The sequence below is a fragment of the Triturus cristatus genome, chromosome 7 (assembly GCF_964204655.1).
Source record: "Triturus cristatus chromosome 7, aTriCri1.1, whole genome shotgun sequence".
Lineage (NCBI taxonomy): Eukaryota > Metazoa > Chordata > Amphibia > Caudata > Salamandridae > Triturus > Triturus cristatus.
In genome coordinates, this window is record NC_140590.1 from 394,346,697 (window position 1) to 394,360,243 (window position 13,547).

At 43.2% G+C, this 13,547-nt stretch overlaps 1 protein-coding gene across 2 annotated transcripts in view; it reads left to right on the forward strand.

Moving 5' to 3' along the window:
- The window catches only part of LOC146809770 (CD209 antigen-like protein C), a 255,939-nt gene that overhangs the window by 212,181 nt on the left and 30,211 nt on the right, over window positions 1-13,547 (forward strand). For both annotated transcript variants that reach the window (XM_085616620.1, XM_085616621.1), the window contains exons 2-3: window positions 5,077-5,187; window positions 5,723-5,785. In XM_085616620.1, coding sequence (XP_085472746.1) covers window positions 5,077-5,187; window positions 5,723-5,785 — 174 coding nt within the window. The remainder of the gene's footprint in view (window positions 1-5,076; window positions 5,188-5,722; window positions 5,786-13,547) is intronic.

Sequence of the window (13,547 nt, forward strand, 5' to 3'; positions counted from 1 at the left end):
ATCATCATCATGAATTTGTGTAGGAATTTCCACAGGTGGCAGAATGGTCTTGTGTTTTTTGCAATGGGGGCGCAGCCAGCGACACATAAATGGGAGCCTCCTGAACAGGAGTCAGCTGCGGAGCAGAGTTCGCCTCAGGAAACCTTTTGTAATAATCATTTAGCATCAACCTAAGGTCAGGGAGTAATGAAACGTGGATATTAATGGAGGGTTCCTGAGCTTGTTCTTCCTGTTCCTCGTAAGGGTAGTGCTCCTGAAATGCATCCAAACGGTGAGCACTGAGATTCCCTGTATCAGAAAAAGAATAATCCCCCTCCAAATAAGTAGATGGGTCATTCATTTCCTCTTCTTCCTCCGAGTCCGGGCACTTAACCCTGAGTTGTGAGGGACATTATGCAGGGCCATAAGGACCATCATCTTCAGGAGACGAGTGGGAGGTAACGGATAAATCTCTGAAAAATCCTGCAGAAGGGGAGGAATTGGCTTATAAGCAGACGGTCAAAGCCTCATCGACAGAGACTGTCTAGCTGCAGCCAACAATGGTGACACCACCACTGCTGTCGTCGACGAAGCCACCGTCCTCATCTTGACCGTCTGCGTAGTTGTAGTCGCTGACCAAACCGTCGACAGAGCGCCAGCTCCAGTGGAGACTGAGATTGTAGATGCCAATTTCTTAATCGACAGGAACATCGACGAGCTTGTTTTCCCAGCTGATGATTCCCTGGAAGGAGTATGAGGCATCGACGGTGGAGCAGAACCAGACCTCTGGTGAGAAGAAGAGGGACTGAACTGGTCTTTTTAAGCCCTTTTATTCTCAACCCTCTCTTTCCTCTGAGACCTGTATTTTTTAGGCTCTTTAAGTGAAGAGGAAGACCCTTCTTCCTTTCTTTTTCTGGAGGAGGTATGTGGTTTCTCCTCGGCCTCAGGGCCCTTTGCCTCTTTTTTCCTTAGCAACCAAAGAAGCAGCCTACCCTCAAGGTCTTTGAGAGTTTTTGTCGAGAAAGTATGACAGTACTTGCATCCTCTGGGCTTGTGATCTGGATACAGGCAATAAAGACGCTCCTTATGTGGGTCCTCAGAATATAGTCTGGACTTTCTACTAGTCTTACATTGCCTAAACAACCCTTTTTTAGACTCCGGCATAATGAAGAAAAATAGGTACTCACACTCCTGGACTCAACCTCAGAAGAAGATATGAAGTGAAGAAATGAACTGCTAGCTGGAAGTTCAAAATGGCAACAGTAGAAACACTGTGACTGAGCAGAGCTCAGGAAGACTCCCTAACACACGATGTGTGGTAAGAAATCTGAGGTATGGTGGCCCTGCAGGGGAAGGAGACTCTATGGTCTATGCTCTGATTGGCTGGAGTTTGGATGTTTTAAAACAATGGTAATAGGTTGCTAAATGCAAGTGAATTCCAATAGGTATTTGAATGTTGAGTCTTAATACTGCTATTTTACTGTTACCGTGGGACTCCCACCACAACGACTGGGAAGATTCAAGCATGTGAATCTATAAAAGATACAATACAGGAGAAGTATTACTTCATTTGTTACATACTTTTAATTAAGAATCAATTAGTATTTGTTACTACTAGGTTGGCTTCTGTCCTATATTATTTTATTTTTGTCATAAATCTATTTTTTGGTCATTATTTGGGAAACAGCCATTACCTTATGGTTGTTACCACGCGTTACCTTAACAACGGGCACTTTACATCGCATCTACTTTAACCACGCATAGCCTTTATTACACCGGGTTTAACAATGTGTATGCTTTACCACGCTACCTTTACAGCGAAAATCGCTGTAAAGGTGATAAAAAGGCATATGCATGGCAAAGGAAGTCAGTGCTCTAAGCCCTGAGCAAATGGGTGGGAGGTGTTGGAGACACTTAGAAAATGTCCTGCTTTTGCCTGTGCGGTGCCCAAGGGGAAACTATGAAGCATTTTTGCCTGCTTCCTTCTAGTGCAGGGATGCAGGTGAGTAGTTTCAGAGCTCAGGGTAGGGTGCAGGGGTGTTTGTAGAGCTGGCAGGCCAGTTTTTGGGGTCAGGTCTGAGAGTGGGTTTTAGGGCTCAGGGTGGGGTGGGGGGGGTCGGTATTTTTTAGGGCTGGGACGGGTAGATTGTAGGGTTGGGGCTGAGTTTAAGGGCTCTAGGCAGGGGGCCTGGCAGTGAGCTTTATCATACATATACCTTAATCAATCATGCCTTTACAACGAAATTCATTGTAAAGGCATGCGTAGTAAGGACATGCGTGGTTAAGACGCAGTCGTTGTTACGACCGCGTTTGTTCAGGCATGCGTGGTTTAGGGAGTCGTTGTTCGATCATACAACCTGACTGCACAGCTGAGTGACAACCTTTGCCAAAGCTGGGCATCCAGTTTTGCTTCTGTGATCCGCGCAGCTGCCTCCTTAAAATAAAGTGTTTGGCAAACAAGGATGAATCTAGTCCTGGTCTGTTTCATCACAAGATGATTGGTGACTTCATGTAGATTGTTTTCTGGTGCCCAAATTAGGGTTTAGGAACCTTAGGCTAAGAAACACTAGACAGATATCGGATGAGAGGATTGGTTCAGGGACTGCTCTAAATATGAGCTGGATAATGAGGCCATATAAAGCCAGGTATTCTACATTAATCAATTTGGCAAGTCTAAAAATCATTAATAGGACGATTACGATGTGATTACGAAGGCTCCGACCATCGGTCTGACCCTTCCTTACTGTATCGTAATGTGCCAGTCGCATTCCTTTCCAACTGCCTCATTACAATGAAGGCGGTCGGAAAGGAATCCAACCTGTCATTTTGACAGGCTTCCAACAGGCTTGGAGTTCCCGTCCGCCAGTCAGAATGTGTCAAGTAATCTCACGGGCGGACCTTTCAACGCTTGAGATTACGATGACAGTTTCCAACATGGTTTCCATGCCGGCCTGTTAGACATGGAGACCATGCTGGAAATTGTCTTTGGGGGCACCCAGCAGGCCACTTTGGGTGCACGGCCTCCGGTTGGAGGCCAAGGGGGCATCTATGGTGCCCCCGGTTGATCCCTGCACCTTGTGCTTGTTTCCAGTCCAGGGAAGACATGGCTTGGTAGTTCGGGCTGGACTGTTCCCATGAAGCACAGGGTCAGACTGATATGCATATGGCCATGTCTGAACTGGGGTGGTGGAGTGAGCTAAAGAATGATGATGGATTAAACCCAGATCAGTTGACTGGGAGTGAGTGTTTGATTTTCTCAAATGCTTCGCCCATTATCCCCTTTGGTATCGCTTTGTCTGCCCTAAGTTGGCAGGGTATGCCAGACATGGGTCCCTTGCTCACTTTGCCACTGGATTCAAGATAGCCTGGCTGATGAGGGTTATGAACCCGAAACCGGTCCCAGGGTGCTTGTTTCCGGTCCAGGGAAGACATGGCTTGTTAGTTTGGGCTGGACTGTTCCCATGAGGCACAGGGTCAAACTGATTTGCATATGGCCATGTCTGAACTGGGGTGGTGAAGAGAGCTAAAGAATAATGATGGATTAAACCCAGATCAGTTGACTGGGGTGAGTGTTTGATTTGCTCAAATGCTCCGTCCATTATCCACTTTGGTATCATTTTACAATAGGAGCATGCATTCCGGCCAGTGTACGGCCAGAATACACAGTCCCATTGAGAAATGTAGAAATGCATCCTAATGGGGTGGTTGGGATGGACGACCGGGTGTCTGTCTGTCCGATGACCAAGACGGTGTCAGGCAGAGTTATTCTGCCCGACATCGTAATGAGCCCCTAGGTGGTTAAAGATCTGAAATTATGGATTGTTTACAATGTTTTACAACATGCCCAAGTTTACACACTGAGAAAAATCTCATTAGTGTTGAAGGGAAGGAAACAGATCTTTATCAGCAGAGCAGCAGGTTTACTGCAAGGCACAGGGCCACTTGCCGCTTTGTGTACAATTGATTTTAAACATGGGGATTCTATAGCTAACATGCATAACTGCATCCTTCTTGCAACAATCTCCCCATAGCTGTGTTCCAAGAATATAATAAACCAGGACGTGTTCAGATCTGGGCACCTCTCTGGCACCTTCTTCTCTTCTTGGAGGGAAGATGCAGAGAATTGATGACTTTGGTGTTGCTCTAGGATAGGAAGGGCCCCTGTGATTTATCTGGGACAGAGCATGTAGTAGGAGAGGGTTGGATTAAATGAAAACTTTTGGATATAGTGTTCTAAGAGAAGGCTTTACAGTGCTTTTAAAATACCAGTTAAGATGCTGCTCCCAGCATTGAACCTTACCAGGGAACAATTGCATGGTTTGAGTGAAACAATATGGGTAGAGGAAGAGGTATCACATGCCCATTGATCCAAGGTGGCGGCTCAATCTCTATTGGAAACTGGAGGCTGCTGCATGTTATGGAACAATAGCTAATAAAAGACATATAAAGGCAGATGCCAAAGGCTAAAGCCATACCTGCTTCTAAAAGATCATTATTTGGATTGTTCAGGTCACATGGGGTGCCATGCCACCCAAAGAGATTGCAACCAGCAGCCCAGGGGGCTAGCCTCTCCTATCCACACCTAATTTTTGCCCCTCCAGCAGAAAGAATGGGGTGCTGGGCTGACCATTAGGAATATGTAGCACTTGCTACAAGTGACTGGGCACTCTAACCGAGACCCCTGTGGCAAAGGTTGACCTGAAAGGATGAGGCAAATGCAGCTTCTTACTGAAGGCAGAGTTCAGTGGTAAATCTGGCGATGGAGTCTATCATTCCATGTTACTTGCAATGAATGATGTGCCTGGTAACAGCTAAAACACACATCACAGTGTTGATTATTGGGCTAATCACAACCCCCAGAGACACCATTTCAGCCAGTGATATCTGCTGGGGCAGGAATTACCGACTTCATTACCAGGTTGTGGTTAATGTGCGCCAACCTATGTAGGCTATAGAATTGCACTAATGTACCTCTAGAAATTAAAAGTGAGAGGGGATTGCTGGGTCTGAGTAATTCTTTGGATAAAGGGTGCCATGGAACGAGCTGATAGCTGTTGGTCAGAGATTGATATCTGCCAATTCTTTTTTTTCTTACAGAAGTGAAGGACCTTGAGAAAAAGCTTCGCTTCTGGAGGATAACAGCTGTCACTGTGTCACTACTCATCATTTTCGGAATCATACTTGTAGTCGCCATCTTCTTTACACAATGTAAGTGCCTTTCATATGTGTGTGCCTTAATACAAAACAAAAATGCTGAAGGATGCTGAAATCCTCATTGCAACTGGTAACAGTGTTATGATTCCTAAGAAAATCTCACATGTTGCAGCCTCTTGTCACAAAAAAAAATCCTTTACATTTCCATGCATAGTGGTAGCAATGGCCAACTGGTGTTCCATGAAGTATAGACATTCGATGTGTAAGTATGTAATACCTGTGGTTGTCTTTTCCTAGTCAGTGGTCCAAGAGTAGATTGAGCTGGGCTACCTTCTAACCTCTTTATTGAGGGCATCCTCGTCAGCAGGAACATTTGAGCTGGCCAGAACTGGCAAAACCTCAGCAGAAGAACTACCTAATGTGGGCAAATACACATTCCTTTGTCTCTATGCACCAGAATCACTCCTACATAATAAAGTGCCACTTGATAGTCTGAATGAAGACCAAGCCATAACAGAAGCAACTTTGGTGATGATGCATCACTGTCACCATATACTTGTCAATTTACATCCATATTTTTTTCTTACAGTTAAAAAAGGGATGGACAATGCAAGCCTACAAATGTTGAAGACGGATATCTGTGTGAACAATGGTAATTTATTGTGTGCTACAAACACCACGACCACGTACACTCGTACTAATAGGAATAAGACAAAGTAAAGTGTATTGTTTATGGCTTAATCCTAAGCAAACTACTCATAACCACGCCTTAATTTATTGAGATGATGTTTTTAGGTCTGATCTTTGAAACAGATTTAGTTGGTTCACCAGACTGTTGGTGTTAAATAAATATAGACAATGTACATACATATGAGTCTTCATCGATAGGCCTCACTGGCGTAATGAAACTTTGGGGGGGGGGTCCCCTGCAAGGCACGTGTAGGGGCCCCTCTGGACTCCCATCATGAGCTCTCCAGACAGAGTAATGTGCTGAGGGGGTCCCCTGGAGCTTGGGACCGCCCCCCCCCCCCACACGCCAGGGGTTCGGGGGCCTGTGTTATGCCACTTATTGGCTTGTTACATAGTTATTCACAATTTGGTTCCGCCCGCCACAGCATATAAGAGGTAGACCCACTTCAGCCATTGTCTCCCCTTACTCTGAATGACAGCATTTTGCTGTTGCACATGTGCAAGTCCTCATTTTCAATAGTGCACTCAGTTCTGGGCTGGTTGGCAAGCATCTCCTTTCAGTTTCTTGTATTACTTAATGTATTGGGAACTTTGACTCCAATACTCCTGCAATAATAAAGCAGCTTATTGCTGCGGTCCATAGAAGAAAAACTGCATTTGAATTACATTTCATTGCTAGGGTGGCCACCTGTTCTTTATTTTGTCCAAACTTTTGTTGTCCAATAACTGCTGTTCTTACCGACGCATTGTTTGTAACTTTACCACTGCATGCCTTTTAAATGATAACAGCTAATCAAATGGTGAAACATATCCACAACTCACTACCATGCGTCTGGTACTCCGTGGTACACTATAAAATTATCTAAGATTGGCTCATCTTGCTGTGCTCAGCAGGGGTGGGAGGCCAATAGATTTTTAACCGCGCTGTCACTGGTAGTGTCTTGGCGTTACATAAAGGAGGTAATGCGCATTCTTCAAAAGATCTGCAATTTTCTAGAAATATTACAGAAAACCATTGTGCGCACATGCGGACTCCTTAACTCAGCATGAGGGAACTATAAGAGATGAAAGACCTCACTTGTGGTTAAGTATAAATGAGGGAGTCCCTCTTGCAGATGAGCAGTAGGTTCACAGGATGTGCCAGATAGTAGAGCTGGGAGACCTACGGAGAGGTAGCCTGGGGCGCCACCATGCAGAATCTTTAGTACTATGCAACTATGAGTGTTCTTTGATCGCCAGCCTTGGAAGGTCCTTTGATATGGGTGCAATATGGTAATAGAATCACAGGCAATGATTCAGTTCTCTGCTAAATGTCATGTTATTGTATGTTATGCTAAAATTATTTATAGAGAGCACATACACCAGGCTGTTTCATGGCACTGAATACAGGAAAGGGCTTGCAACTCATCATTTCATTCATATGCCTGAGAGAACAGCCATGTTTTTAAGAGTTGTCTGAATCTAAGATAGCACGATGATGATCTGATGTTAAGTGGAATTGAGTTCCAGAAACGAGGGCCCAGAACAGAAAATCTGGCTCCGCCTAGCTTCTTCTTTTAAAAGAGAGAAATGACCAAGATGTCGAGGTGTGAGGACCTCAGGTTACAAGCTGGGGTATAGATCTGTGGAAGAGTTAAGAGATAAATTCAGGGCAGGTGCTGCAAAAGGATTTGAAGATAATGCACCCGACCTTAGATGCAGTGACCTGTTTCACTTTTAACCAGTGGAGTTTTCTCATCAGGGGAGTGATGTGGCACCTTTTTGGCTGTTGGTAGATCAGTCTGGTGCCTGGTTTTGTACCAGCTGTAGTCTCTTTATTAGGTATTCTGGAAGACCGAAATAAATGAAGTTTGCATGGTTGATATGAGAAATGACTAGTGAGAGAACAACCTGAAGAAGAGCTTCAAAGGTAAGGTATCTTCCAATTTTTCTAATCTTCCGAAGCTAAAAAAGAAGTAGAACAAAACTACAGACCCTACTTGAGGCTTCATTGAATGATTATTATCAATATGGACTTCCATGCTCTTCGCTGAGGTAGAGGGCTTGGGGGGTGTCATGTTGTCTTGGCTAGTCCTGCCTTGTATGCCCTCTTTTGTACATTGTCCTATCCACGCAACAATAACGGTTCTGACTAGTGACCTTTTACCCAGTAGTTTGGTCCCAGTCTCTTTGAGACCAGACTCTTCTATTTTACATATTGCTTCTTAGTATTATCATAATAACTGTACCTGATGCCCTCAGGCACTGCATAGTTATTCTGTACAAGGGTCACCACTTTTTCATCATTCTGGACAACAAGCCCGCTGTACATGATCGCATTTGTTTTAAAAAACAAATTCACAATTATTTTTAAAACACATCGATCCTAGAAAAAACCCTGGAGTGACCACTCTAGTATATAAGACCCATATTAGCAGTAGGATTTCTACCAAGCTGACACGGGGTCCGGCATATAGAATTTTTAACACGAAGCAGTCTGACATCCCTCACGGGGTCTCTTCCTTGGAGCAGAGACGGGGTGCTTTGTTCTTTACCATCAGGTGAGGGGTTGGTACTAGGCCTCGGCATATTTCACAGAGTTTTGCTACACGGATCTCCGTGAAGTTACAAAAATACTCTGCCAAGTTCCACGAGTGGCAGAGTGCAGTGTGAACTGCAGTTTGTGCTGGTATTCCTGCCGCTCGGGTAGAAATTCTACCCGAGCGTCAGCTCCCGCTCGCAAACTTACCGTTCGCGAACTTACCGTTCGTGAGCATGAAAAAAAAACTCTGCAGAGTGCAGAAAACTCGGCAAACTCCACGAACGAAGCATAGTTCACCACTCAGGCCTAGTTGGTACCCAAGGGATCATGATAACCATCACCCATTCATGCTTTGAAACACCAGGGGCCTACGATACAGAGATACAGAATATAATGTATGGTTGAACAAATGTGGCACATCACATTCCAGGTGTAAGAATAGAAGCCCTCTATGATTAAACTAGGTAAGGTCCTTCTGATGTTTTAACGTGAGTTGGCTGGGACAAGCACAATAATAATTATTTTGTGTGCCCTACCTCCAATGTAACTCGTTTACATGTTCTTGGCTCACACTAGCATTTTACACACACTACGGGTGTCACATCGCACAGTATCTGGCCAAATATAGGATTTTCATATCCAGAACCTAAACACGATCGATGAAAATGAAATAAAAAAGCAATAAAGTTGTCTACAGAAATTGAAAATTCAGGTGTATGCCAATAACCATGGTTACCCTGTGATAGGGACTTCATCCCACATGATGCAACCTATTTTCTGTAGTCCAGACTTGGACACATTGAAATGATGTCATACAGACACGACCGGGGCAGGGCTCCACATACCGGACAGGGAGGAGATGTGCAGACCCAATGGTTTTATAAGCCGCGTCCCCAGCAGTTGAAACTGCAAATGCCGGGAGACATGGGAACCAAGTAGGTGTGATGCAGGGGCAGGACCTTTGAGGAAGTAAGTGGGGAAATTAGGCTTCATCGGATTGCGAAGGGGCCTTATTAGAACGACATATTTGAGGCTGGGGTCACATGATCTTAACAGAGCGAGTCTCTTCTTGTCTTTTTCTCCCGTTCTACTTCAAACTTGCAATTAATCAAAGTTTGACTACAAGGCTTCCCACACTAACCGCAGTCCCTTGAGACACATAAAATCCTCCTGAATAGTGTAAGATGTTCGGCATGTAAAAACAATCACGAGTGAAAAGGAGATTAAATTCATGCCCTGAAGTGTAAATGTGAGATTGAAGTTGCGGGATGTTTTGTGATGCTACAGTGAAAGTATTACCATGGAGTTTTCAACAGTATAGTGTTCATGGACTTGCATATGTAGATGCGACTAAATGTCGCATGACGCTAATTGCAACTATATGGAACAACACGATCCCAGGAAAGCTTGTTTGATCACAGATAACAAAACGTGAATGGAATGAGAGCACATTGCATCACCCAGTATGCTGGAACTACATGGGTGAATTGTGTGCAGGGCAAAACGTACAAATATGATTATTCTCACTATATTTTTCTCTTACAGGCGGACAAAAAAACACTACAGAGCTGGATGGGAGATAAATATCCCTTCCACATTTTCATGAGAGTGCAGCTTTTTGCGCCCTTAATTGAGGTCAACATAGGGAAACACTCACACTGAAGACCTAGGGAGGGAACCCCATTTCACCCTGAAGAAAGCCCAGGACCCATATGGGCCACCTATTAGGGCTGAAATATATTGGCATGGCATTAGGGTAATTGGACCATTACCTCCTGACGAGCTCCTTTTTACTTCTTTTTAATATCCTCTGCGACTCCATTATTAAAGGGATACCTAGAGACACAGGAGGATTTTTAATCCTTAGACCCCCTGGCCTATCTCTCTTTTTTTTTTTTTTTTTTTTAGTCCTCATAAGCAAGGTTTTAGGAGTTTTGGAGGAGTCGGGGGCCCCTTTAAACACTCTAGTTCCAGTGCACCCTTAGCTTAGAGTGTGACGTAGGGGGATAGATCTGGTCTTAACCAATGGGGCCCCTTTTTATCCATCTCCTGGCACAAGATTATTGGACATGGGGGGAGCTGGTCGTGGTGACCACTCGTTTCAAGACCCTGCTTGAAATCTTTGTTACCATTGCCTTAATCATTGGACACCCTGTTGTTTGCTTGATTATAGTATTCCCAAAGTTTCCAAAATATCTTGTTCTTAGTCTTTTTTCCTTGTTTATCTAGTGTATATACCCTTAGTATAGACGCCAGCCACTCTCTATGGGTTGGGGGTGTAGTTTTTACCCAATTAATACAGATCTCCCTTGTGGCGAGTAAAGTAAGTAGGAAAAGGATATTTTCCTGATCCCTATTGAGTGAGGGATGGTCTGTATTCTGGTGATTGATCCCAAAAATAACTATTTCCAAGCTTACCTCTATGGGCTGATCCAGCACCTCAGAGATGGTCTTACCAATGTGTTTCCAGAATTCTTCCAGCTCAGCACAGTATCGGAACATGTGGAGGTAGTCCACTCTTTCTTCACCACATTTGGGACACTTCTTTATCACATTGCGGTTAATTTTGGTCAACCTTTTAGGTGTCCAGTATGATCTGTGTATCGTGAACAGGTGTTTTTTCTTCAGTGGGGCTGATTTTACCACACGCCCAAGAACTGCCATTGAGGATTGCCAGTAAAGAGTAGTATCCAGACTTGGAAAAGTTTTTTTCCCCAGATTTCTTTCGGGACTTTATATTCTGTTTCGCCTGCTCTTATAAGGGCCCAGTACCAAAATGATATCTCCTTTTTGAAAGGGTTCCTGTTTAACAACTTTTGTCATAGTCCCCTTGTAGATTTTCCTTGATGTCTTTTACCCAACTACTAAGTTGGTAGTATTTAAATCTTGCTAATGGACCTATAGATTTTTTTTCCAGGGTCTCCCATTCTATGATTTTGTTGTTTTCTATTATCTGTCCCCAATAGTTTTCTATTTCCTTTTCTCATAGAGATTACTAGGCTGTCTTTTAGGCACTCAGGGGTGCCCGGTGAATCCCAAATGGGAGCATTTATGCTGTAGTAGGGAATTTTCACAATCAATCTTATTGTGTACCAAGTTCTTGCGGCTGAGTTCAGGGTCTTTAGTTTAATCTTTTTGAAAAATTTTGGGTGGCCAAATTTATAAAGGAAATGGTCTCCGTCAGAATCAGCAAGGGCTTCCATGTAAGTAGGCCATGTTTCCCACTTACCCAGGAGTTTCCTTATGTTCTTAAATTGGAAAGCTCTACAATACTCAAGTATATCTGGGCTCGCGTTTCCTCCTTGTGCCTTACTTCTTCTCAATTTTTTCCATCCAATCCTAACCCCCTTAGCTGGCCAGATAAAGCTGGATATCTCCCCTTGCAACTTTTTTAACTGTTCAGTCTTGAAGTTTAACGGTATAGAATTGGATAAATATGTAAATTTGGGTAGTATATTCATTTTAATCAAGTTGGATTTACCCAAGAAGGACAGTTGTAGACCCGCCCAGGCTCTAAGAAATTTTCTTGTATCTTTATTAATTCTGGTAAAGTTCATACTAGCTATCCCGTCAAGATCTTTTATGTATTCTATTCCTAAGTATTTTATTTTTTATTTTACTAATAGGTTACCTGAGACTGTGTTCCATTCTAAGATTTCCGTTTTTAGTTGGTTAACAAGGTATCCTGAAACTGCTCGTTGGAAGTAAACTATTTAAGTCACCGGTAAATATCATTAGATCATCGGCGTATAATGCTACTTTCTTTTCCCAGCCTCGGTATTTAAAGGGTGCTATCCCCTCTTCTCTTCTCAGGAGGCAGGTTAAGGGCTCTATATAAAAATTGAATAATAGCGGGGAGAGGGGACAACCTTGTCTTGTGCCACGTTTTATCTTTATATTGTCTGTGAGGGCATCATTAACCAGTACTTTAGCTGTTGGATTTTTGTATATGTTTATAATCGCACTCTCAAAATTATCGCCGAGATTAAATTTGGATAAGGTAGCGTTCAGGAAGGGCCAACTGACCCTATCGAACGCTTTTGCCGCGTCGAATGTTATCACCGCCAATGGTATAAAATTTTGAGTTGCAATGTCAATTGCACTAACTAGCTCGTGTGATAATTCATAGATTTGCCTACCTTTGATGAACCCTTTTTGGTTTGGGTGAATCAGGGTCCCTGCCATACCCCCTAATCTCTTAGCTAGTATCTGTGTATAGATCTTATCTGAGTTTAAGAAGTTTAAGAGAGAGATAGGGTGGTAGGATTCACATTTGGCGGGGTCCTTTCCTGGTTTTAATAAAATACTCACTATGGCATAATTCCATGAAGTTGGAATGTCTTTTTTCCCAAAAAAGATGTGATTCAGGAGATCTGTTAGGGGGGATATTAAGACTTCCTTTAGGGTTAAATATAGTTTGTTTGGTAGCGCATCCGGGCCTGCAGCTTTTCCTTTTTTAAGGCTTATTATGGCATCCAGTACTTCTTCTCTGGTGATCTCCTGATTCAGGACTATTCTTTGCTCATGGGTTGTTTCTGGGATAGTTATTCTGTTTAGGAAGCTTTGTATTTGTTCTTTAGTTCTAAATAGCTCTTCCATATACAGTTTCTCAAAGAAATCCTTAAATTCTCATCTGATATCCGTGTCTTCAGAGTAGCAGCCAGGTGGAACTTCCTTCTGGATTTTGATGACCCTGTTATGTACTGCTTCTGTTTTTGCTTTCCAGGCCAGAATTCTCCCACACCCTTCACCATATTCATATTGTGATAATTTGCTGGCTTCCCATCTATCTCTGACTTTTAAATCGAGATCGAGAAAATCTGCTAGCTCTACTTTCTTTTTTTTTTCTCTTTTTCCTCTACTACTTCCTTATCTTGTGCAGTTTTTGCTTTCGTGAGTTCTTTATCCAATGTTTCCAGATCACTTTCAATTTGTTTTATAAAGGACTTATTCTCCTTATTTCTATAACTTGTGATGCTTAAAATCCTCCCCCTAATATAGGCTTTTTATGCATCCCAGGCTATCTGTTTTGTTGTGCCATCTTTATTTAGTTGAAAAAAAAGATCTGTGTCTTCAACCAGTTTATCAATACAGGATGTATCCGCAAATATAGTTCTATTCACTGTCCATCTTGGTTACCCGGGGAGGTTTTTATGTTAAGGCTGAGTTGCACCGCAGAGTGGTCAGAGATATGTTCTGGAAT